We start from the raw sequence: 26,881 nt of genomic DNA, 5'->3' as shown, positions 1-26,881 counted from the left end.
TTAGTAAATCAACTGCTGAAAATGATACAAAATCAATAGACAACGTTGAACAAAATATATCATTAGAATCCATACAAAAAGCAAGAGATAATGCTTACAATAATGAACATTTGCTTATAGAAGAAGACCAAATGATGACAGCGAAAAATGCGTGTGACACTACAGAATCAAAAACTTCAGCAGATCTTATGTCGAGAAATTTAGATGCTAATACACAAGAGAAGTCTTTAGAGAATAAAGATGACAAGAATCCATCTCCATCTATGTTAGATAATAGTAAACGGAGCAGTCGTTATAATGTTGCTGCAAAGCCTGCTACTTCGCCAAAATTTGAAGAAATTGTTTATAATCAAACCAGACAATCAAACACAAATAAAATTTTGCGAAGCGCTTCAAAGACGAAATTAATCGAAGACAAGTCTGAAATAATTAATAAACAAAAGGCATCGGAAAATGTAGAAAATAAATTTGCCAAAGAAGAAAAAAGAGGTGTTAAACAAAAATCAATTTCAGATAGTGAAAACGAAACAACTGATACTCGTCAACGAAGGGAAGTTCTTTTAACGAACACAGCTAGTGATAGCGATAGGTATAAATCTGTAGAAAATGATAATGCAGTAACGGGTGTAATAGCAACTGATGAAGCGAAACATAGAGGCAGACCTAGGAGATCGGATAAAGTCGAAGTTAAAAAAGATGAAGATACAAGGAAGATCCTACAAAATGAGAAGGGTGGATTAGAAGAACAAAGAAAACTCGAAGAAGATACAAAAGAACAAACTGCAGAGACAGAAGTCAATTCAAAAGGTATATTAAATAATAAGTGCGATTTACTTGATACCGAAAGAGCTATTGAAATTAATGATACGGTTCAAGATATTAAATTTACTGAAGGTAAAAGCCGCACTCAAAATGATATGGAAGATGTAGTAGAAGATTCACAAGAATTATCTAATAAAACTAAGTTATCAGAAATAAGGATTGCACTTAACAAAATTGAATATACAAAAACTATTTTACGGAATAAAAAGAATTCATTAGAAAGAGAAAGAGGAGTAAGGAAAAAGAAGAAAATGTACAGACAGAAATTATTTCAAAAAATATATCAGATGATAAATGTGATTTGCTTTAGAAAAAAAAAATATTATCCACAAACTACATTAGGAATTTATCTATTTTAGTGAGGAGAAAGAGAAAGGATAGAGGAGTTGATCAATAGACTGTGGATTTTGAAGCGTTTATGAAAAACTTACAATTTTAATAAAATATTCAATGTAAAGTCTTTGTTATAATATTCAGATAGATAGATGAAAAAAAACTGAATTTGCATAATTACTCATGGCTTATTGATCAATCATGCGACTCGTTCAGAGGTAACTCGAGTTGTAAAGGCGACAATTTATTAAAAATGGTATATCTGACGTACGATGCATTTGCTCATGTTAAACTATTTAAATAAGTATAAAAATCACGCGAAAAAAAATCTACTGAGAATAATGTTGAACTAGTTAATAATAATAAATCATATAGTGAAACACAAACCTTAAATCAAGATTTTAAGTTCAAAAAAAAAAAAAGAAAAAAAAAGAAGAAAGAAGTTGATAAAATGACAGCAACATGTAGCAGCAGGCAAGAGAAAATAAGCCAAATTTCTAAAAGAAGAAACGATGCTCAAGAACTCGAAATTTCTCGAGTGGATATGCTAAACAACGAATTTAATGAACAGTTGAAAGAACGTGAAACAGCAATAGAAGACTTACATCAAATGTTAAAGCATCAATCGGAAATTCATAAAGTTACCTTAAATGAAGCAAGTTTGAAAATAGGAGAACTCTCTGATAAAATTAAATGTTTTAAAGGAAAAGATAGCCAGATACCGAAACGTAATGAATTACTCGAAGAAGAACAGAATAAATGGAGAAGTTTAGAAAAAATGATTACAGAAAAACTTGAAGAAGAAAAATCCCGTTAGGAAACAGCTGAAGACGAAGTGAGAAAGCTTTCCAAATATAACGAGCAACTTCTAAAAGATTATCAAGAAATCCATAAAAAAAAAAAAGGTAAAGAATTAAACATGTACCTCAACTGAAAGATAAAATCAATCGACAGGATTTATATGCGAAGAACATAAGAACACAATATATAGAACAGCACAAGATGATCGAAAAATTGAGAGCAAAAGGAAAACGTGTGCATAATAAAGGTAAAGAGAACACATAATGTATCTTCACCAGGGGCGCATGATCCAAAATTAAATAATAAAATAAAAGGTTTTGTTACTGAAAAGTTAGAGAGATTTCATGACAACAAAAGCATTGCCTGTGCAGAGTGCAGTGTATCAATGTGCACTAAAAATGCAAGCAACGTGACGATTACTTTTAGATCACCACAAGCACCACGAAAACACAATCAGACCAAACAAGATCAAGTTCAAAAGTGAAGTTACGTGAGCTTATTACTGCTAACGACCAAAAATTGAATTACGATCCCGAGCATCAACTCGCTGATCTTCAAGTAGAATGTTCCGACTAAGACAGGACGACACAAGAGCTCGAGAAGCACATAGAGGACATGAAGGAGGAAGTGCAAAAATTAGAATTGCAAAATTAGAATTACAAAAAAAAAAACACACACACACAGGCACGTAAAAAGAGTGCAATCTTTTGGAATACAAATTCAAGAACTAACAATAAAATTAGAAGAAATAACATAAGTCACAAATATGAAGTTGACTTGCTGGAACAAAAAAAAAGGCCAAACTTAATTCATGTGTTAGTAATTCAATGGAGGAACGTGAAGCTGGAGCTAAAGATGCAAAAGAGATAAAATGTAGTTCTTGAACCACAAGGACAAATAATCTGCCCTTCAGTGTGAACTAGACAAACTAAAGGGTGAATATGAAAAAGTGGGTGATTTTGGATATAAATATGAAGAAGAAACTAATAAATTGAAACTGAATTTTGAAAAATAAGAAAAATGATCCTTGTCAATGAAAATAAATTTGAAATATTGCGTAGGGTAGAAATTGAAGGTAAAGTAAAAGATATGAACGAACAAAATAATTTTCTTAGAAAAGAACTGGAAAACGTCCAAAAACTTTCCAAAGATGTTAATAATCGCTTACTCGAGGCGAACCAAGAATTAAAAGATGCATATAGAAAACACTCTTATTTGAAAATTGAAAAAAAGGAAAAAAACATCAGGAAGAATTAGGTGATATAATAAAACTTCACGATGAAGAAAAATATAAACTGATACAGCATTGGTGTTCTGTAGAATGTCAAACTGCCATAAAGGGTTACATTGATGGAAAAGTGCAGTAAATATTTAAATAACAATCCATGACTTCTTAAGTAATTGTAACAATCTTGATGTTTTACTATGGAACAACTAGATGAAGTGCACAGTGACATTAATAAAGTAGAATCATCGATAAAAGTAGATGTATCTTCTTCATTAATATCAGAATCAACCACTGATATTATAAAGAATGTGCATGATATTCCAGAAAATCAAAAAAAGAAAAAAAATAAGTCACAGGAATGTACAGATAATACAATTCAAGATGGTTTAGTAGTAAATAAATGTGATGTGACAGATTTAAATAAAAACAAAAAAAAATTTTTAAAGTAAGGAAAGTAGTGAGACAGAGAGCATAAAGAACGCTGCGATTAATGAAGTAGAACAAAAAATAATAAATAAGGACCCACAAATTGATGATCAATATAAAAAAAAAAAAAAAAAGATGAGAAATTTCAAGAAGAGCAAGCAGAGAATACAACTGAGATTGGAGATCATTCAAGATATGCAGGTGACACATCTTTAGATAAAGAAAGTACGAACGATGTTGAAATATTTAATACAAATGAGGGTGAACAAAACATTGAGAAACACAACGTTTGTACAGTGTTAAATATAGATACAGTTAGTGTTACTAATGCTCAGTGTCAAGCATTAATTAAAACACTTGGTGAAACTTTTGATGATAAAGCCCAAACATTGCATGTAACGGATACAGACACAGATTTGTCTAAACTAGTTGATAGTAGTTCAGAAGTAATGGTACTGACTGTAGAAACTACTATATATTAATGATATGAATGAAAGTACAGAAGAAAATATTGTTTTAACTGTACATGAAAAGGATGCTGTTGTAAATTCCAATGAAGAAAAAAAAATGTTTCTGCAGAACAAAAAGGAATGAAGAACGCTGAAATTGTAAATGAAGAATTTAATTCGATAGGTTAAGCACGAGAAAGTGATGGAACAATTATAGAAGTAATTTCAACAGAAATTGTGGCCCAAGAAGTTTCTGAAAATTGTAGCCAGAAATACAATTATGACATATTAAATCATACAAAGACAAGAAACGATTCTATAACTCCTATTACCTCAGGAGTAATTAGTGATCTAGAAACTGCAGATGACATTGATATTAAAGAAAAGAATAACAAGAAACAACAAATGGAAATGGCAAGATTGATCTTTTGATAGTTCACATAAAATTAATGTAGAAAAGAAAATTATTCATAATAAAATTGTCGTACTTATACATGTTGCTAATACAGAAGGAAGGAATAAATCTATAAGTGAAGCAGATAAAGTGCGCATAACTAACAAAAGAAGTGTCATTCAGGATATCTTTGATGATTGGGGCATTGAAAATGCAGAAGATGACAGTCAGTCGGTATCCAAAGCTCCAGATACTGTGGAAATTGAATTGAAAAGTTTACTAAATGACACAAAAACACGAACTATAGAGGAAAGCACAGTTGTACTGGTTGAAGAAGAAATTACATGCATGGAAAAAGAACCAGTTGTAGATGCTGAAAAGGCTTTAGAAGTTGCTAAACAAAACAAAGAAATGCAAGTATCAAAGGAACAACTGGATAACAATCAAACTATAAAGAAACAACAAGATAGTATAAAACCATTACTCAAAGACCACTAACTCATTCTATATCACAGGCTGTTAGAAAGTCTACGAAAGATTCAACACGTGATACTGCGGCATTTCGTCAAACTTAGCAAATTATCCCTATTAATCGTAGTCGAAATTTAACCAGCCAACAACCTTCACAGGTTGAAATAGCAGAAGCATATACCACGACGAAGAAGAACAAGTACAAGTCGAGTCAGTCAGAGTCCAATTCCATCGCTCCATACTGAGGAAACACTAAGATTTTGGAGGACCAAAATCAATCTAAAGAGGGGGGTATGTGACATCAATCACATCTCAACCTACATCAGTGATAATACATCGACGGTCGACTTTCGAACACTTTTGGACACATCACCACCTTATCATCATAGCATACACCAAGACTGTGACGCACCTTAGTCCACATCAGAGATAGGATATGGACCCCCGACCTTTGGACACTTTTGGATACATCACCACTTTATCATCATACCATACACCAAGGCTGTGATGCACCAAAGTCCACATCAGAGATAGGATATGGACCCCCGACCTTCGGACACTTTTCTACATCATAACCTACACCTATCCCCTCAACATCCTAAAACCAAAACGTATATAAACCGAGACTTCACCCAGCTCGGGCAGTTCTTGTTCCTCTTCTAGTTGCTGTACTCATACAACCCCTATTCTCCGGTTCGGTGTTATTTTGTAAGTGTTTATAATAAAGTTTTATAAAGGAAAATAAGTAGTTGGGTTACGACTCAGCCTTCTTACTACCACCCAAGTACCAACTTTACGTGACAGCAGCCGCCTCGTACCTAAGACTGATAATATAGGACTTGGGTTAAGTAGTAGAAAGGTAGTCGCGATACACTGTGTGGTTTTTAATAGTTCTTACACACGGTGTGTACGCGAACCTTTCCCACCAAACTAGATTAAGAGTGGGGCCGCTCCACTGGGATACGTCGCAAGAGAGGGTAGGAGATCAGACCGGCCTTGGATACAGTGTCCGGCCGTGGGAGGGAGGAATCCGTCTTCAATGTCTCTGCCATGTACATAGCTTTGTTTCCCCCTCCTTCCATTGTGTCTAAGGCATGAGCCTGCTAGGTAAGCCTTACTGATGAGTCCACCAGCAGGCTCTGGACGAAACACACTTTTTTTCTTCTTTTTCTCCGTCTTCCTTCATATATCCGTGATAATTGTAGCCTGCTGGCTGTAGGTGTCGCTTGCCGGGGTGTAGTACTGCTATATTTCCTTCTTATTTAGATGTCGTGGAAGAAAAATCGGACTTTGGAAGAGTACGAGGCGTCGGGATTTGAACCCGGGATCCGAACGTTTGTACTCTATGGCGCTAACCACTGCGCTGCCGTCGTCCGACACTAGTTGGTTTCGAGTGGTGGGATTTGCGTTCTCGTGTGCCGCCACGAGAGGAAATCTCAGTGTGGGTGTGCTTTCTGAACGAAGAACGCGGATTCGTTGTTCACACTTTTCGTTAGGAAAGTGAGGGTGCCCATTGATTATAGCCAACGTTAATGAATGAAGATAGGAGGAGGAAGCCTCCTACCAACGTGGCTCGTGGGTGACATTGTTTATTGGAAAAATAACTACCCGCTTTCTCCGTTATTTGTAAGAGTGCGCAATAAACCTAAGCATTGTTCAAAGGACCATCCATAAACCGAAAACACTTACAGGGTTAGAGATTCCTTCAAGCTATTAAGATTACGTCAAAGGATTCAGTTTATAGGATATAGTATGTAGTAGATCAGTATATAGTATAAAGTTTCAGACGGCGCACGGACCATCGTACGCGCCGTAACAGAGAGAGTTATAAGAATATACATAAAATGTAATTAAACATCGCAAAAGTAACTTAATTAGAAATGACTAGAATGTATGATGTATAATATAATGAATTCAAATAGTCTAAAAAATATTACAAATTTATAGAGATTTTACTATAAAATGTTTGTAACAGAAGCTGATACAGTTATATAGCATTTTCAAGCATTTACGAACATTAATGTACGAATTTGAAATTAGCAATATTGAAGCGCGGTACTCGGAAAGACGAATGTACATGGATAATTGTATGCACTAATCAACGATACGGTTATAATTGCATGCTTGATAGAAAAATATCATCGTAAAATTGATATGATTTCATGGAAACGCGTCTAACTTGGTATCTCGAAAGTATCTTAAGCAAACTAATTAGCGTGCCTGTTATGTCTTTTAAAATGTAAATTAACATGTAACAAAGAAACCTTCATCAATTTGATTCGCTTCAAACTGCGCAAATAAGTAGTATAAATAATATTTGTGATAGATTTGGCATCAATTCCATGTTTCCTTTAATATTTGCCTTTAGAAAGTCCAATTCGTTTCACGATTATACAAATTACTAAAAAAATGTCTATATTAGTAATTTATTTATTTTGCATTAATCGTGACATGTTAGTTGCATTATGTTATATGTAAACTACCACGGAGGAAAAATGATAATCTTTCAGTTATTAGTTTTCTGATTTTAATGTCATTTTATGAGTACTTTAACACGAGGTACTTGTAAATGAAAACAACCAATTAGGTCTAAAAACATAAGCCTGTTACCAAGACTCTTATTAAATTGAACAAGCTTTTCAAAAATCGAACGTGTATATTAACGCGAACTTATTATTTGACTGATTTGACTGACATCCGAAATTGGTGAGATCATATGAAATTTTGCTTTTCGCGGTTCGGTGTATAAGAACGCGTCACCGATTGCTCAACTTTCGATATAAAAAGCGGATCAAGTCTACCGGATTATCCTACAGACACGCATTAATTCGTAAGAGTTAGTCATCATCTGGATAATAATTATCTGAAGAAACTTTCAACGTGAAAATATAAAATTTTCATTGATTACATATTGCGTTCGCCATAATTGAAAAAATGGTAAACCTTCGATCTCATCTTTCTAATACACATTTTCTTTACCTCGTGATAAATAAATTCTTGGAAATTTAGGAAAATTTTCAGTGATCATTTTAAGGAATTTGACAAATTTCCAACGAGACTATGTGACACCGTTAGGTAAAAGTGATTCAAATGTAGTAGCGATATTAAACGAGAAATCTATAAAGGTGTCATTAGAAATTCTAAGAATGTCTCTGCATCTTCATCTTAGGTATTACGCCAATAGTTTTCACTACCGTGATGTAATATTTATCATGCTTATTTTGTACGTAAAACGAATCGTTGGAATATTCCCGAAGCTAACGAAGCATTTCCCAAAAGTTAAACCGAAGAAATTAACGCGAATAGTTAAGTGAAATTTTTCCATTAACTTGCTGACCAACCGGCAAATAAAAAATCATAAAAATTGTTTCAATGTGTTGAGGTCACGCATAACTTCTTTTTTCATTGACGATTACCAAACAGGTAAAATTTCGAAATTGTACGAAGGCCACGTGACCAGATCGTATTGGAATTTGAAGTGCATGGAAAAAGACAACTCGAAGTACAAACCTTGAGCTGTACTACTCGAAGTACAAACGTGAACTAATGGATGCAGAAAAGCAATTAACGCCAAACATCCGAACAGCATCTTGGAGCCCGTCATTGTTCTGAAATAAAAGAAGTGACGAATTAAAAAGACGCAGGACTAATAATAATAAAGGAAACTTAGTTCGTATTATAAATTGAATTTACATCAGAAAAGAAGCACGATCAAGCGAAACAGATCGTAGAAATGACAAATATCATCGATATACGTTTCAATGTAATTTCACTTTTGAAAATTATTTAGTTTAATACGATCGTATTCATCGCTCTGAAACTTTCATTGTGCTGCAATTTGTGCTGCGTCTTTTTAATTTCTCTATCTTTCTGTGTTTTCGGAAAAATTACTTGAAAGATTAAGAATTGCTTGCCTTATTTTATTTTCGATTAGTTAGGATTTGATTATTCCAGGTAAGCTTTATTATTTATAACAGGTTTTATCACTTGTTTATTATTTAGGAGTTTGTTATTTTAGGATTAGTACCTTTTAGGATTTCTTATCCTTCGAGTTTCTGTTTCAGATATCTAGGTCTATTTCAAGATGTTTTATTACATTAGGATTATTTATTCGATTAAGATAATTTAAGAGTTTCACAATGTACAAAGAAATAATCGCGTGAAATTTAGATTTATGCTTTAAACGTATTAAACACGCGGTAATTTCAATGTCTATAGCCTCGAACGTGTTCTGATTAGCTGTGTCATTGTCTGTGACATTGAAATCACAAAAATCCATTGCAAGTGTGCTGTCATGCAATGTGGATGTAATTGGGTTTTTTGGGTATTTCCTGTATCATCTGATTTGTACAGTACTATTTTAACGCAAGGACAGGAAAGTTATTATATATTTCCCGTCCATTATTTGAATCGTTGTGAAGTGTAACGAATTATATTCGATTCGAGGAGATGTTAATGAATTACCCATTTCATATGTAATTACATGGAAATAAAAATCATTGCAAAAATAATTGATCTAATGACAACGGAATTTCCAATATTTTTTTGTTTCGTCACGTCTTTTTCATAATATATCTTTTATAGGTACGTGATTTATTAATCGTTCGAATGGAAATAATTATTCGTATAATATTCAAATGATTCTAGCCATAAAATAAATTAAAACGATACCTGTAATGCAATCTGCGTATGACGTCAACCTCGATCTATGATTATACAAGAAATTTTATCAATCAATGACTAGATATACAATAATCAAATATTATAAAATTTCCTGAAAACCTTTAGGTGTTAATATCTTTAATATTTGCAAGTTATTGTTTAGCGCTAATTAGTTAGAATGTAACAAGTGGTGTACCAGAATTGAGATAATTAAGCCACACGAACAATCTTATTTAGATCTTTTTAATTTTTTAATTCTCTTTTGCTCTAATACTTCGTAAAATTAATCTTCATTAGCTACTACACTTCATAGAATAACAAGAGATAATTTTTCTTATATAACGTTTCATTCATAAAATCTATCATTAAAGTATATCTTCATAAAAATATCATTCCATACTAACGGTATATTTGGTGTCATACGAGATAACAGTTACCAGTGATGACATATGTAACTTTATAAAGATATCTCATTTTATTACATATTAAAAGAATGTACTCATTGCTGCTATATTTCAGATGAAAAAAAGGAGGCAATGATTTTACAGTAAAATCGTTCGTTTACAACTGATTCATTTACATTTCATGATAATACTGTGCATTCTGAATATGCTATGATTTGGTTTAAAATAATAAATAGTCCATTCTTGCATACTATTGCTCCAACTTTACTTGTATTTTCGATATTGGTATAAATAGAAAGACAATTAATGTCGTTCGAGTCTATTTTCGGATCATTTATATTACGTTTAATCCATATAGTTATTATATGAGACATAGTATCGTAAAATTTGGAAGAATAAAACGTTCGTACAGGATGTACATTTTATAAGAACTCCAACAAATCTGCGTGTACACCTAAAATACAAACTGATAGTGATTGTTCATAAGTTTATATACATTATCTAATGTCAATCGAAGGTATCAATTCTTTTTCTCCATAAGAGTACTTTTTCATTTATATGTGTTCAAAAATACACGTGTTCAACCGTGAAGCATATGTCACCTACAACGAAAAAGAGTTTTCCTATACTTAATATTTCCTTTATATACCTATGAAAGTCTATTCTTCGCGTAGTATGAAATTATGAATAAATCTGGAATATTGTTCAATCTGAAAAGAAAAATAACTTATTGACATCATTCATTGATACGAGATTCAGAATGTTTGTTTTGTCTTGCAGAAAAAGAAGGCAGCCCTCCCTTTCTTTTAATATGAAATAGAAAGCGAAAATTTGAAAACAGATTTTTTGGAAATTTACTTGCAAATATCGTTTTCAATATCGTGATTTTCTTCCCAATGGTACTGTACTTTCAAATTTTCCAGTATCCCTCTAAAAACAAAAAGTCGAACCTCGTTATTATTAACGTAGGCATTACAAGGAAGAGAAGTATTAGAAAGCAGCTCCTTTTTATTATGGATTTCTTTATAATCGTGTAAATAAGAAATTCCGGAAATTTTTTCCTCAAGAATTTAATTCTTGTGTTTTGATTGATAATTATTACACTGCATACTAACATTTCGCATACTGTTCGCGTCTAACAATTTCCTAATAATAACTACTTCAAAATTACATATGTTCTTGCACGAATTCAAAAGTACGTATGATACAATTACAATTGATTCTAAAATAATAATTATTTAAAGATATTAAGATACCAATTAAACGTTTCACTATATTTCAAAATCTGGAACAACAAATTTTTATTTATAAAAAATGAAACTGTGGTTATATATTCTTTGTCATGATGCTATTTCTTATTACCATGTCGACATTTTTTAAAATTCATTTTGTTATCTCTACGCAATATGAAAATTCATATACTGCTTAATATTTTTTCATATTATCCATCCACCGCATGATATCTCCTGAAAAATCAAAATATTAATGTTATATTATTACAATGCTTCTTAAATTTCAATTTTTGACAAATTTGAAAACCAATATATTTTGCACAATTATTATTTATCAAAAAATTCTAAGTTAGTAACTTTCTTTTCAAATGGCAAATAACATATACTTTGACTTACCTGTAAGTTTTTGTTCCTAATCATCATTTCCTCTTATAGAACATCATTATTGTTCTTATAATTACTACCAGTGTCATAGATATTGTAGTGGCTACAACTGAATTAATAGAAAATGACAAATAACTGTGTATAACACTAACACATAACTGTGTATAACAATGACACGTAACTTTTACTTACATATCAGTCGATAAGGGATTACTGTGATATCCTGTTGATGTTTCTTAAGGCACTTGATTAGGTGTGATACGGTATCATTCCTTACGGTATACTGTAGATAAGTATTTTAGAAAATGACAAGAATAAATCTAAATTATTCAGAGGTTCCAGTTTCGGCTTAGACATAAATACAGGACCATTTGCAAAGAAGAAAGGGTGCGTTTCTACAGCCTCGTTATAGTAACCATGAATACCAATCTCTGAATTACTGGTTACTAAACATAAATATCCTATAAAATTTAATATATTTCTTTAATTTTTAATACATACATGAGTTAGTAGTTCTAAATTATGAATCATCCTACCTGTGATATTACACTTTTCCTTATAATATCATCACTCAAGTGAACAACATTAAGATCATGTAAACCATGTCATCCTATCTTACTGTGAAGATACTTAGTTATGTTATCTAACATTATAAAAATATCATCAAATTCAAGTCCTTTTATTCACATCACATGGTCACCACGATCTGGTTCTTCGTTATATAATGTTCTAAAATTTGTCGTACATATAGGATGTACAAACCGTGATATCAAGGTATCAGTTCCTCCTTCCCAAGGGACAGTTTCATTAAAATTCTGATAGAATTAAAAATTAATTATTAATATTCTAACAATCATATATGTTAAATACATTATAGTCAACGATATATACCTGAGCGAATGTAGGGGTGATTCCTTGATAATTATAAATGTCATCAGCCCACATCATTGTGCCACTTCCTTGTACTCCAGCCTCTAGATTAACAGCCTAAACAAACATACAAAATTTTATAGAAGCTGTACAAAATATAGTATATATGCGCAATATTGAAGCGTTCAAGGGGATATAAAGGTAATGTACATCACATACACGTGTACTCTCATGCAACAAAATACAATTAGATTTAATAGTATAAGCTCTTTTATTCATCATAATAGATTGGAAATTTAAGTGTCTTACGAGGGTGAGTAGAAAGTTACCCGCTCTGTCGGTGTAGAATTTATTTTAAGCAATTGTCAAAAAAGACATACATCATTTTTTGACATAATCACTCAATTTCTGTATACACTTTGTCCATTTGCTGAAGGACCTTCGTATTTTCTCATTAAAAAATGTTTTGGGCTGAGCTGCGAACCACGAATGCATCGTCGTCTTCACCTTTTCATCAGCTTTTTCGGCATCCATCTCGCACAAACTTTTTAAAACCCAAATCTGTCGTGCGCTATTGCATAAGCAGAGCCGTGGCTGATTTGCAAATGATTTGCCACATTATCCAGCGTCACTCGTCTATTCCATAGAGCATAAGTTCATGAGCACGTTCAATGTTGTCATCGTGGATGTGGACGGGCGTCCAGCTGTTTTTTCATAACACTTGTGCGATCTTCTTTGAACTTTTGTGCCCATTCAAACACACTTCGTGACAAAACACTTTCTCCATAATGTGCATTAAATCTTTGATAAATATAGGCATCAATCATAACCTTCGACCACAAGAAACGAATCACAGCATCCTGCACTGTTTTCCTGCAAATCACCATTGCAAAGCGCCATTACTCGAGCAACGGTCACAAACGAATTGACGTAACATAATGAAACCTACGCAGCAGCACTGAACAGATATTGACGTCATACGAAGAGTGCAGATGGATCAATACGGTCGACAGAAGTTTTAACTATCTGGAGTGCGGATAAATTTTTACCGAGAGTCGTATAGGAATCTATAATCTGTAAGTACACCTTTGGCTGAATGGAAATTTCTCTTACATATAGTTAAAAATGCAGAAACAGTGTATTGAATTGGAAAGTGATAAAAAATAAGCGAAGTTTCGAGGTTGCATGTGATTGCATGAGTACACAGGACGTTTTTAGCGAATAAAAAATAATTTTGAAAGACACGAGACTTATCTTGTATTTTATGCACTCTCTGTGTCCGAATCTCCAGAAGCTCTCTATCTTATGAAGTGTTTTAGATTAGCCGGAAAATTTTGTATGTACATGCAAGAAGTATACGATCTAAGTGGAATATTCCATTATTCTCTTGATACAACAGAAACGAAATTTACAGAACTTCTCAGAAAGTTGGTTTATTATTACCAAATTAATAGAATTAATATACGTTTATCATCTTTACATACCTAAGTCGTGGAGGTTTATCGTGCGTAAAAAATTAGTGTCGTTTCAAAGTTACATTTCGTACATTTTAAGCCTATAATTTGTAACGTACAAAACAATGTAAATTTGAGCTGTTTCTTATCTCCACAATAAGAAAATCCAACTTTACGTTTTTTACACAATGATATTTATGGAACAGTAATATCATATTATTGCATCGCTTGGAGAATGAAGTCAAGGTACGATGTGACCCTAGTGTAAACGCTGGGATAGCCAGCTGTGCTGCACTTATAAGCGTAAGACATAATACCTATTAAATACGAGGTTAATTCATGTTGTATCAGCAGTGGTCCGCCGCGGTCAGCCTGAAAGGATCGTTAAATTTTTAATCAAAGATACTGAAATATATCGATCGAATTGTATTGAAATTATACTTATATACAGTAATAATCTTCTATTGATTTGTGTATAGAAATACTCCAATTTATAATGTACATGTTATATGTATTTTGAGCAAAACTAAGATTAGAAGGAAATTAGATTAAATACCATAATGAGGTGTGAGAAGTGGGCAAAACTATTAAATTGTGTTTATCTATTATTTCTAATGTTTAAGACGTCGATTTGATGTTAATTCGAATTGACGTGTCTTCAGATACCATATAGTTTGTAGTAACTCTGTAACTTAATTACCGTACAAGAATCCTCTCCACCCTGAGCATGTTCGGCGCATATTATACCATCAGTGATATCAGGTGCATTAGGAAATTTGGAATAAGCTATTTTGCATTCGGCGTTCTTAATCACTGGCATTTGTACTTCCATTAATGCATTACGTCGTGGTCGTCCTACGAAGAAGATAAGAAAGATATTTAAGACTGAAACTGTTTAATTTTATTATAAAATTGATATCACTTACTATATCTTAATGCTCCCTATGCAGCAACAAGGGGGTTATAGCCGACGAAGTTGCTCTTTCGTAGGGGCTCTTTCGTACAAATGGGATATACGTACCCTGAAAAATAAAAAAATAAATGAAAATGCCTGAAACGAATGACCAAAAGTATAAGAAAGAATTGTACACGCTTTATGACACAATATATGTGTACAGTAAGAAATTTCAGGATATGATACTTCAGTAATTCTCAATAGCATATATATATATTTGAGGACTTACTCGAAAATGGCACCTCCTCCATCAATGTAAGAATGGCAATATTATGATTGTGTATGTTTTCTATTCCATCCATATGTGCACAATGTGCTGCGGTCAAAACATGCCTAGCCGATATCAGGGAACCTCTGCACTTCCATAGTGGTTTGTCTGGGTTTCGGGGATTACGAAAACCTAATGCAGCGATCCATGGCCAAGCGCCTAAAATGCAATAGTCATAGTTGTTAATATACATAATTTTTTCTCACATAACGAGTATCAACGATTATTACCTATTCGATATTCGATCATACAACAGACGATAAGTACATACGTACAAATACTCTGAAATAGAGATTTGATAAAGACAGAAATTAAATTTTTATTCCAGTGGAATACAAATTATTAAATAATTCTATATAATTCCTATTTGAACTATACTGAACTATAAAGTTCAAACGTGTAATTTCTGCCCTAACAGTTTTTGATCTCTATCCATATTATTACTCCTATATCAATTTTTTATTTCAAGCAAAAAGATACTCTTCCTAACATGAAGTAAAAGAAAGAAATAATTCAAGTTAATAAGTAAAGTTACTACCGATAAAATCATAGCATTATTATTTAGTCTAATTGAAATGTACATTGATGTGCTGTTTAATGCCTTTAAAGTTCATTCTTTGCAGTAAATGGCTTATTATTAATCGGAAAGAAAGATATAAAACGCACCAAGTTCAGCTGGTTTACCATCGACCAGCCTGGTATGAGAGACGTTGCTAAAACCACAGTATGGTGGTCGCCAAGCCTTATACTTATACACAGTTTTTGTTAAAATTTCTCTCTTCTCTTTGTTTGGATCGTCCGGACAGGAAACGATCGTAACATTGCCCTGGTATCTGCACACTGATCGTCTATAAAAATCGGTGGCTGTACGGTACTGTATCTGCCATATTTCTTGCAGAGGTTTACATTTTCTGTAGTCAAGGCACCTGCCTTCTTGATTGTCCGGTGTGGTACATTCTGGATCAAACAATTTTAAAACATTTATACAGTTCAAAGATGCGTAAGAAAGCGACACCGATTACTCAACTTTCGAAGTAAAAAGCCGATCAAGTCCACCGGATTGCCCTACAGACACGTATTAATCCGTAAGAGTTAGTCATCATGTTGATAATAATTATCTAAAGGAACTCACGTGAAAATATAAAATTTTAATTGATTAGATATTGTGTTAGCCATACTTAAGAAAGAAAATGAAAATGAATGAAATGAAAGAAAAGGACTACCTTCAACCTCATTTTTTAAATAAACACTTTGTCAGTTTTGCGGTAAATAAATTCTTAGGAATTCAGGACAGTTTTTAGTGAATCATTTTGTTTCGACCGTTCGCGGAGAGACGCGATCGCGGGATAGCACGTCAACGAGAGTTGTAAGTTCCCGTTACGATTAAATAATCGACGCCACGAATTGATCGATCCCCTTATTTCGATTATGATAATAAGGGTAGTTCAATGAAATTCCACAGAATTAACACAAATAAATTAATGTTTATTTCAACAACTTATTAACTAGAAAGATATAAATGGAACAAAAAAAATGTAACTGCGTTTTGGTTGATAAGTAATGCGCGACATACCACATGTGTTGACGGTTCGACTTCTCGAAAAGTTCTGAACGCCTTTCGATTTTTTTCGTTTTTTCTGGAAGGCGACTCCCACTACGTTCGGATCACGCCACATTCTTTTACGCGAGGTAAAATACGGGCCACGAGTCGACGTTTCTGGAAGTCGCCCTGCTTAATGAACCATGCGCTTGCCACTACAATGTTTGTTTGCCGGGCAGACGCGACGATCCGTCTGCGACATTATAGTGCCGCGATCGATAGTTAAGAATATGACCTATGGTAAGCCGCATGGCGTAACATTCTCCCCCCGTTGAGAGGGTACCGATCAAACTAGCGAGGTGTGTTTGAAGTTCCCATCTTATTTCGTCTCGGTGGCTAGTTGTTCGGGTTTCTCGAGATCGGGTTGAATTGGCAGTGGGACAAGCCTTTTGACGCCCCGATCCAAAATGCTCTTTGCCGTCTGAACTGTAGCTGTCCGGATGACACCATCGGCGCCTGGATGAACCTTGATAACTCGACCCAGAGGCCAATGCATGGAGGGAACGTTGTCTTCTCTGAGGATGACGATTGTGCCCTTTTGGATGCTGTGTCCACCCTTGCTCCATTTATTGCGGTTGGTTAGCTCGTTCAAATACTCCTTATGCCAGCGGTTCCAAAAATGTTGTTTAAGCTGTTGGATATGCTGCCATTTGGAGAGTCGGTTCGATGGAATGTCCCTGAAATCTCGATCACGTAAGCACATTAATGAATCGCCAATGAGGAAATGTCCGGGAATGAGGGCTAGGAGATCATTTGGATCGGTGGAGATAGAAGTTAGCGGGCGGGAATTGAGGACTGCTTCTATTTCTATGATAAGAGTATTACGGTGTTAAGCTCATATGTTTCTGTTTCTCCACTCGCGCTGCGCCATAATATCCTTTGATATTTCCGATCCTCTGGTCGTACGAGGAATTGCCGATACATTTTCTCGATGTCGCCAGTGAGTACGTACTGATGAGCGCGGAATCTAATTAATATACAAAATAAATTGTGAATTGATTCGAGAATATAGGATTTCCCCATTTTCATGATTATCGTGATTTTTGTATAAATATATTTTTTAAGATACTAATAATTAGGTACTTATAAATTAGTATTATCAATTATTTTGCATTTATAATTCCGCCTCTAGTATAAGTGTTAATTGAAAACTAACTTTACGTTTCAAAAAGTACTAGCAAAGTCGTTGAGTAACAAGCCACTGATGCTAACACAAATAGCATTGTCGTAATTAAATATTTCTAAATATTCATTTTTCATTTTGAACCTGTAGAAACAATTTATTATATATACTATTAGCTAAGTAATTGCATATTTAATTAAGTCGAAATATAAAACTTAGTTATTTTAATAATTTAGAAAATAAAAAACTGACAAACATTTCAATTTAATTTATGGTTGGAACAAAAGACAGTTATTTTTCATTAATTGAAATATTGCAATGCAGAGTACTTTCCAAAATACGCCGAGAGTATTCCTGATGGTGAAACGAGCGTTGCTACATCGAACGCAGCTAAAGAAAACAACATCTATGTAGTTGGTGGTACGATGCCTGAAATAGAGGGCGATAAATTGTACAATACCTGTACTATTTGGGGTCCCGATGGAACTTTGATAGCAAGACACCAAAAGGTAAGTAATATATTCCTTTATGGCTTTGAATTTGAAAATATTGCGGTGAAGAAAGTGACTCTATCTAGGAATAATTTAGGAATATACATATGTACATACGTATACTATAACCAATTCAATAATTTACGGTTTATAAAATACGTTATGATACGGGAAACGCCCATTTTTGTTGTAATGTATAATATAAATTTTTCACATACGAAAATACTTATTTTTTCTCCTTTTTAAACATTATTAAATGTTAAGATTTTTTAATAAAAGAAAGTGATAAAAACGCTGTCAGTTATTAAATAAAAAATAATTAAAGTTTAGGAGTTGGTAACTTTGATATTAAATTACAAAAGTTGCAGCAATAGAATTAGCGACTACATTTTTATGTTATTAGGTATATCTATTCGACATCGACATTCCTAATAAGATTACTTTTCGAGAGAGTGATTCACTCAGTCCTGGTAACTCCCTCACGACGTTCGATGTGAAGGGCTGCAAAAAAGGTATTGGCATTTGCTATGATATTAGATTCGAGGAAATGGCACGCATTTATCGGAACAAAGGTACAGTAACTTAATCGATCAATACTTAACTAGCAAAAAATTAAATATCTTTCTTAAATATATTCTATATAAAATTAATATAATCTGTAACTCTGTATAAAAAGAAGCTTAATTTAAAAAACCAGTATATTTGCTGAAAATGAAACAAATAAAAGAATTAAAAGCACAATAAGAGGACTGTCCTCGCATATTCAGAAATGATGGAATGTGAACCGTGCAACTACGAAGTTAATTGGTATTCGGTGGCTTCATATTTCCTGCTTCTCTGGGTTAGGTAGCCAAATGCTGATATATCCAGCGGCATTCAATATGACCACTGGACCACTGCACTGGTCATTACTTCAGCGTTTCAGAGCGAATGATAATCAATTATACGTTGCCTGCATATCACCGGCTCGTGTTCCTTAAGCAAGTTACATCGCATGGGGACATACACAGTTGACCCATCCCTGGGGAAAGATTCTTTACGATTTGGAAACTCAAGAGAATATGGCAGTCACCGATATCAAAAAAAAAAAAAAAAAAAAAACTGGCGAACCGTGTGTTACCACAACGAGACCCGCGATGCTATTTGTCGCTTTAAATTGTGCCGCAACTCGTTTTTGAGATCTTTGCCAGGGGCGCGTTAAAATATACTGAAAATATATTTCTGGCTTTTCTGGGGTTTAACTGAAGTACGACAAATAACGTTGTAAAACATATGTACTTATGACTTACAGAGTAATTGAGTGTACAAAATATATAGTATACAAAATAGCCAGCGATTTAGGGCTTTAAAAGATCAAAAGAAAAGAAAAGAAAAGAAAAGAAGAAAGATAATATGTTGTGGCAGTCTAAGTCGATCTAAGAAAATAGATAAAGGGAGGGAGGGGCAAAGCTAGTTAATCTGGAAAGAATCCAAGCGTCAATTTCAAGCATTTACAGAGAATCAAGCGGGCTGGTTAAAGTCGTGAGTTGAGCAATTATCCCGCGTTAGGTTCAATCAGGTTAGTCCCACGCGAAATTGATCTAACCATGCGAAAACGAGTGTATTCTGATTTCTGTCGCAGATACTTCTGGCTAGTGCAGTACCTACACGGTGGTTGTTGAAATAGCCGCTTCTCATCTATTTTCCGCAGCGCGGACATCATCCTTTGATCCCTTACGACTAACGAAGTTTTCGAAGATGTACGGCAGTTTGAGATTCTACTTGAAAATGATCATGATTGCGGTCTGTGTGCCGTCTGCTCTTCTTTTTGTCCTTCCGTTAAAGACTGGTAAGTTGATACTGATTAATTATGCGATCGAAACCCTATATAATGGCTACAAAAATGCCGCTAATATAATATTCCTTCTTTCTTGTATCTGCCTGCCTCTCAGGTCGTTTTACTAATTACAATAAGTAATTTCGACATGATATATACATTACTACATAAGTTATATATAAAACATGTATATTATACCCTTGCCGACTGACTGATATGAATTTCTTTCGGTCTCGAATGCGTTAAAAGAGAGCGCAAAGAAGTCGAAATTACTTATTGTAATTAGTAAAACGACCTGAGAGGCAGACAGATACAAGAAAGAAGGAATATTATATTAGCGGCATTTTTGTAGCCATTATATATGGTTTCGATCGCATAATTAATCAGTATCAACTTACCAGTCTTTAACGGAAGGACAAAAAGAAGAGCAGACGGCACACAGACCGCAATCATGATCATTTTCAAGTAGAATCTCAAACTGCCGTACATCTTCGAAAACTTCGTTAGTCGTAAGGGATCAAAGGATGATGTCCGCGCTGCGGAAAATAGATGAGAAGCGGCTATTTCAACAACCACCGTGTAGGTACTGCACTAGCCAGAAGTATCTGCGACAGAAATCAGAATACACTCGTTTTCGCATGGTTGGATCAATTTCGCGTGGGACTAACCTGATTGAACCTAACGCGGGATAATTGCTCAACTCACGACTTTAACCAGCCCGCTTGATTCTCTGTAAATGCTTGAAATTGACGCTTGGATTCTTTCCAGATTAACTAGCTTTGCCCCTCCCTCCCTTTATCTATTTTCTTAGATCGACTTAGACTGCCACAACATATTATCTTTCTTCTTTTCTTTTCTTTTCTTTTGAACTTTTAAAGCCCTAAATCGCTGGCTATTTTGTATACTATATATTTTGTACACTCAATTACTCTGTAAGTCATAAGTACATATGTTTTACAACGTTATTTGTCATATTTCAGTTAAACCCCAGAAAAGCCAGAAATATATTTTCAGCATGTTTTAACGCGCCCCTGGCAAAGATCTCAAAAACGAGTTGCGGCACAATTTAAAGCGACAAGTAGCATCGCGTGTCTCGTTGTGGTAACACACGGTTCGCCAGCTTTTTAAAAGCGCTCTCCGACTGCTTTTTCCTCTCTTCCCTGTCTCTTCCTTTTTCCTTAACAAGCGAAATCATTTTCGCGAGGACGAGAGTACGGAAATGACGTACTGGCAATTTTGTTTTGTGATAATACAAGCAGCTCGGTTTCAGTGAATTAAACTTGGCCCCAAGCTTCTACTTATCTACCTTCCTTTCCTTTATTTTCCCTTCTATATCGGTTTTGCGGTTTTCCACATTTCCATCACAATAAACCATGTTTTTTCTAGATTTTACATGTTAGCCAATGATTCACGGCAAAAGCGTCGACTGTAAAAATATTTGTAGTTGCAATAGCAAGAAGTATGTTTTCTCAAATAGAAAATATTGGGAGCGTACACGCTGGCAAAACAATTCATGAATAGCTCGTCCTCTGCTTGTTATTTGTTTCGATACTGTTAGCAAACAAATTCATGAAACATACTGGTATAGCGTAAAATGAACATAAAAGTTTTGCGTACACTTGAGAGCTGAACTTTGGTTGTTATACGTATATTATACATATACGCACACAGTTATGTATATGTATATATATATAGAAAATTCCATAGAACTTTGAGCTTAATAACATATTAAAATCATTAACATTAAGGAGGTGAACTTTACTTACCAATTACCAAAGTTTCTTCCGCCAAATAATACATAAAAATTGAAAAAGATAATGTAACTAGTATTAACTTTTTTTTGTGTTATAATTTGAATCACTCGATTTATCCGACTGAGGATGGTCGATCGCAATCTCAATTTATACGTATTCTCATCGCATGAAATAGATCACATGAGGGATTTTCAAAAGTCGATGGAATATTAATCGCGATTAATTATTTGTAGGTGTATTCTGTGCGGCTAAAGCAGTCACCTAATGAATTATTGAGTACCAGGAATGTTAGCGGTAAACAGGATTGCGGCTATGAATGATTCTCTAATGTCTATATTAGAGATGAATTTGATAATTTATCCTCATAATATGCAATCCGCTTTTAAGTGGAAATCATAATTAACAATTTCTGTTTGATTAAATATGAAGAGCAGATAAATCGATACGCTTAAATCAATATTAGAATTTCTTAACATTTTTATCAAATATTTTAGCACTGTAAAAGCGTCGTAGTAGAGAAATATTAGGTTGTTCCAAAAGTTTCTTTCGTTTTATAAGAAAGTAATAGATGTACAACATTTTTCGTTTTATATTATTTTATTGAATTACGTGTGATCCACCTTTTTCCAATTTAATGTAAAATAATATAGAATAACATAAAACAAAATATGTTGTGCATCTGTCATTTCTTTATAAAACGAAAGAAACTTGGGACAACCTAATAGGAATTTACTTTTATTATCCATTATAAAAATGGATTGTTAATCCTCTAGGAGATACGAACAATATAATTACAATTAATAAGGAATAAGCTAGCATAACTTAAACCAGCTTTTGCAGAAAGCTATTAGCTAAAGATGTTTATTAAACAATGACAACATGAATTTTCTTAAGTACCCCATTTGGTACTTAATCTACTTCGTAAGTACCGTGTGTCCTAGCCTTCAAAGGATGCAATTTTAACCAGAATGTTTCACATTACTTACCCGTATTATTTCCTTGTAATATAATTTATATTTACATTATCTACGTTACGTAACATTCTACGCGTCAATGTAATGTGATTTTTATTTCTAATCGAAGTTATTCAAAATTTGTAGTATCTCAATAAAAAATTAACAGCCTGCAAAAACTTCACAGAAGCATTAGTATCTTCGAAACTATTGAATTCAAATGGCTAATATTCCTTAACAATATGCACTCGACGACGTTTATCGAGAGAAGTATGTGGCGTAATAGTTAAACTTTCAATTCATATACATATATCGTTTATGAAAAAGTAGTCATTCTGCTTTTGTGATCTGTGACACACTATAAATTCTCATAAGCTAACTAACGCCTAATCTTCTGTAACGTATTAATATAATATAGGTATGTATATCTCGACTTTGAGCAACCAATTGGTGCTAAATAAGCTTTAGTACATACTTCTTACACATAACAAAAGACCAGTTAACATCTCTGCTCTTAAAAGAAAAACGAAAGAAGCTCTGAAAAGCTGCAGAGTTCAGGTCGAATAACACCAGCTCAGATAAATGACCCTCTAACTTACCTTTGTCCTCATCGACGTCGGTGATTTTAAAGCTAGTTATAAAGTGCACTTCTCAGCCAGCGTCCACGGCAGTCAATATTATTTAACGGGTCTTAACGCGATGTAAAAAGGGAAAAAGGAGGAAAGAAAGAACAGGGAAGCAAAGAGAAGAAACGAATTTTTCATTTTCTCGAAACTGGATCAAGTTTCAGGCTGCTCGCCAAAGAGTCTGTAGCTAACGAGACAAGATTAGACAAACCACGCTTTAAAATTCCCACAGAACTATAATAATCCTCGAAATCAATACGATTCGTCGATCCATCGCCTGATTAAAAAATGAGATAGGATGAAGCTCACTAGTCGGCCTTTGAACTTTCAATAGCGCTTACGGCTCGTATACTCTAGTTTGAATGCTACAATGTAAGCCAAGTCAGCTGTAACTAGCGTTCGCGTGATTGTCGCTATCTATTATTCACGCGTTACACGTTCACCAGACAAACGCGTCTACCGGTTGACATTGTTTTCTGTCCTGAGTTTCAAAGCAATTATGTTGCTTCGTGTAATCAAATCTCGCCAAACTAACGATAAGTTCTTGTTTGATCTTACACAGTTATTAAAACTATACAAGTTAAACCAATCTAGCCTAAACAAGTAATGTCGTTATATATTCTTTTTTAAATCTATATATTGTTTAATAAATCGTGGTTAGGATATAGTAGCTGACAAAAATATTCGGACAAATATATTTGTAGAAACATTTTAAGAGTGTATTATGCATAGTGGCACTATTTAATACTGTACTGTGACTATCATGGTCGTGTTGGTATTATTCGAAACTAATCTGAAAATCTGTATGGAATTTGTAAGATATTTAGTACGAGTACTGTGCATTACTGATATGTACACAACCGAGACGAGATAACGAAGGTACTGCTCTCCATCGTTCATCGCTACGCGTTGCTAATAGCAACGTATAATGCATATATATCTCGCAAAAACCATAAAAGTACCCAATGGAACCACGTTTAATATTTGATAATAATGTCCCATTACAGTTTCGTCATTTTCAATTAATTAAACACGACCCTCTCTTTAAAAATTAGAAGATAAAATACGTAATACAAATCTACTCGAAATCTTTTAAACCTTACGGACGACTACTTATGGTCTTTAAAAGCAGCAGGGATTAGCAGAATATTAACTGCGGATTTTTCTTGGACCGCAGCATGCAATATGAAATATGGTTATTAAAATGTACACTGAAAATTTCATATCCATAATATACTCGTGCTTGTAGGACCTTGAAAATGAATTCTTAACCCAAATAGTCGACCGCGATATTCTAGAAATTTTGTGAAGCTGACGTCAATACCAATATGTACCGTCGTTGTGCTATTATTTCGTGATAAGCCGCATTGATTGCACTTCCATTTCACGGAATTAATTTTTCCACACAAAAAGTGATAACGATAATCGAAAAAAGAAAAATATACTACCACTTTTCGTATCAGCATACACAAGCGCACTCGATTTTACACGAGTATACAATTTGCAAATTCGACGGAAAGATCGGATTTAATTATTTTTTCGATATTTCAGGCATCAAGTTTTATTTACACATCGAACGTTGAAATACGGCGAAATACAAAATGTACAAACCACTCTGGACATTAATTAACTTTAAACGTTATTGATTAATTAAAGAAACCAACCATTGTGTTGATTTTTACATTTTGAAAAATTGTTATCCACTTTTGCTTTGTTTAAAAATTGAAAAAAAATACTTTTATTGTAAGTCACGAGTATTTCTTTTATTTATTTAAACTTTAGATCAAATATTACAATTTATAAATATATCATTTATTTAGATATACTTGTAATATCTGTTTTATAAGTTTGTACAACCATTTATCTATTTATCTATTTTATTTGCACATAATCTTTATAGACTGATTTTGTAAAGAATAAAAAATTGTGATTCTATTTAAAAACGATCGTGTCAGACTCAAGTGATAAGCGATATATATTTCAGCGATATATATATATATATTCAGATTTCACCATCACATAAACGGTGCTATTGGAAACGTTTCACAATAGACGTCTTATAAGCGCCTGCGATGTCCGTCATATGTAAAGCTATACCACTGAATCACGGCCGCCATTTAGTGATTAAGGTCGATCACTTAGAGTTGTTAATCCGACATAATGGCGAGCAATACATCGAAGACATTATTGGAAACACAGTTACAGTTTAATTTCATTGAGCTTATTTGCAAATAAATGTGTACAATATATTTTAGAGGTTTTAAATATTATTGCTGACTAAACGTCTCGTCTGCGCATCATCTTTCTTTAACTTTTTTTGCATTTTCTTATCGACGCATGAAGACGAAATGCGTAAATTTTATTATTTATTTAAACATTACTATATTGTGCTCAAAGTAGCGGAATATCGTCCTATTATCAATATATGAAGAACTAAAAGAATTAAAAAAGAATTAAAAAAATATGTAGTTCAATCAATACTTCGTGTATTTTTCTATCTCCACAAGACAATATCCGGACCAGTTACGCTTACAGTATCAACAAAGATTTGTCCAGCCATACGGAATAAGTCGTACTCAGTAGTTTAAAAGTATTAACCGCACGAACTCCAGAAACACTTTTGAAGTAACTTTCGAACCAATAAATCCCCGAACTAAGAACTGTCATATTTCGTCTCTATTTATCGAATATTGCGAGAAAATGCAAAAAAAAAGAAGTTAAATAGAAAAAGTACTTGGAAACTTAAAAGAAAAAATCTCGAAAAATCTCTTAATACTTTTTACTGTCGTCTTGAGACGCACCATATGTTAAGCTTCTTCGTAGTTACAACTTTTACCGCAGATGTAACGAACTGACAAATGCTTTGAATGGCGCGCGCGCGTCAACGCCTACACTTAAATTTTAAATAAATGTTTTTAAATAAATGTTTAAAATAATACATTAAATGTATTAACTTTCTTGCGCAATTTCATTTAATTTCTTACGATATGGAGGGTTTAATTACGTTTAAGATATCTATTTGAATCTTTTAAATTCGAAGTTTTTTAAAAAATTACCTTAAACTTTATAAAATTAAATCGTTTTTCCACTTTGTTGTATCATAAAATAGTTACTTAAATTCAAACCTTACCGTCGTCTTGAAATATTCTATATTTTCCTCGTCTTAAAAAATCTCCCTACAGAAAGAATAAAGAAGAATAAATTCCCATACGTTAAATTTCGCGTGATTGATGGAATACATAACGATAACGAGAACTAACTAGCGACAATAAGCAACCATTAGCAAGACAACTGGCGACTATAACTGTCGTCTCTATGATGTATGGCGACTAAGGAGAACAGCCAGCAACTACGGATTACATGTA

At 33.6% G+C, this 26,881-nt stretch overlaps 2 protein-coding genes across 12 annotated transcripts; one reads left to right on the top strand and one right to left on the bottom strand.

Moving 5' to 3' along the window:
- Window positions 1–10,297: 10,297 nt before the first annotated feature.
- LOC143302976 (venom serine protease Bi-VSP-like) lies at window positions 10,298–15,449 on the bottom strand. Of its 9 annotated transcripts, none has more exons than XM_076620420.1 (10): window positions 15,115–15,449; window positions 14,857–14,952; window positions 14,631–14,785; window positions 13,426–14,302; window positions 12,806–13,349; window positions 12,498–12,593; window positions 12,143–12,421; window positions 11,799–12,067; window positions 11,619–11,715; window positions 10,981–11,456 (listed from the first exon to the last, which is right to left on the bottom strand). In XM_076620420.1, exons 1-2 carry the CDS (start codon window positions 15,344–15,346, stop codon window positions 14,873–14,875), a joined length of 312 nt encoding a protein of 103 aa, XP_076476535.1. In that variant the 5' UTR covers window positions 15,347–15,449; the 3' UTR covers window positions 10,981–11,456; window positions 11,619–11,715; window positions 11,799–12,067; window positions 12,143–12,421; window positions 12,498–12,593; window positions 12,806–13,349; window positions 13,426–14,302; window positions 14,631–14,785; window positions 14,857–14,872. The 9 variants fall into 8 exon arrangements, with proteins under 9 accessions (XP_076476536.1, XP_076476538.1, XP_076476537.1 ...); XM_076620421.1 differs by adding an exon at window positions 10,298–10,700 and having other exon boundaries at window positions 10,849–11,456; window positions 14,631–14,952; XM_076620423.1 differs by adding an exon at window positions 10,298–10,700 and having other exon boundaries at window positions 11,353–11,456; window positions 14,631–14,952.
- On the top strand, window positions 13,423–26,454 carry LOC143302974 (omega-amidase NIT2-A-like). 3 transcript variants are annotated; one of them, XM_076620413.1, is made up of 4 exons: window positions 13,423–13,552; window positions 18,201–18,385; window positions 18,771–18,939; window positions 25,068–26,454. In XM_076620413.1, exons 2-4 carry the CDS (start codon window positions 18,302–18,304, stop codon window positions 25,097–25,099), a joined length of 285 nt encoding a protein of 94 aa, XP_076476528.1. In that variant the 5' UTR covers window positions 13,423–13,552; window positions 18,201–18,301; the 3' UTR covers window positions 25,100–26,454. The 3 variants fall into 3 exon arrangements, with proteins under 3 accessions (XP_076476528.1, XP_076476527.1, XP_076476526.1); XM_076620412.1 differs by having other exon boundaries at window positions 22,171–26,454; XM_076620411.1 differs by lacking the exon at window positions 25,068–26,454 and adding an exon at window positions 19,214–19,573.
- Window positions 26,455–26,881: the final 427 nt, after the last annotated feature.

The sequence above is a fragment of the Bombus vancouverensis genome, chromosome 8 (assembly GCF_051014615.1).
Source record: "Bombus vancouverensis nearcticus chromosome 8, iyBomVanc1_principal, whole genome shotgun sequence".
Classification (NCBI taxonomy): domain Eukaryota; kingdom Metazoa; phylum Arthropoda; class Insecta; order Hymenoptera; family Apidae; genus Bombus; species Bombus vancouverensis.
This window is presented reverse-complemented; position numbering and strand designations above follow the sequence as displayed.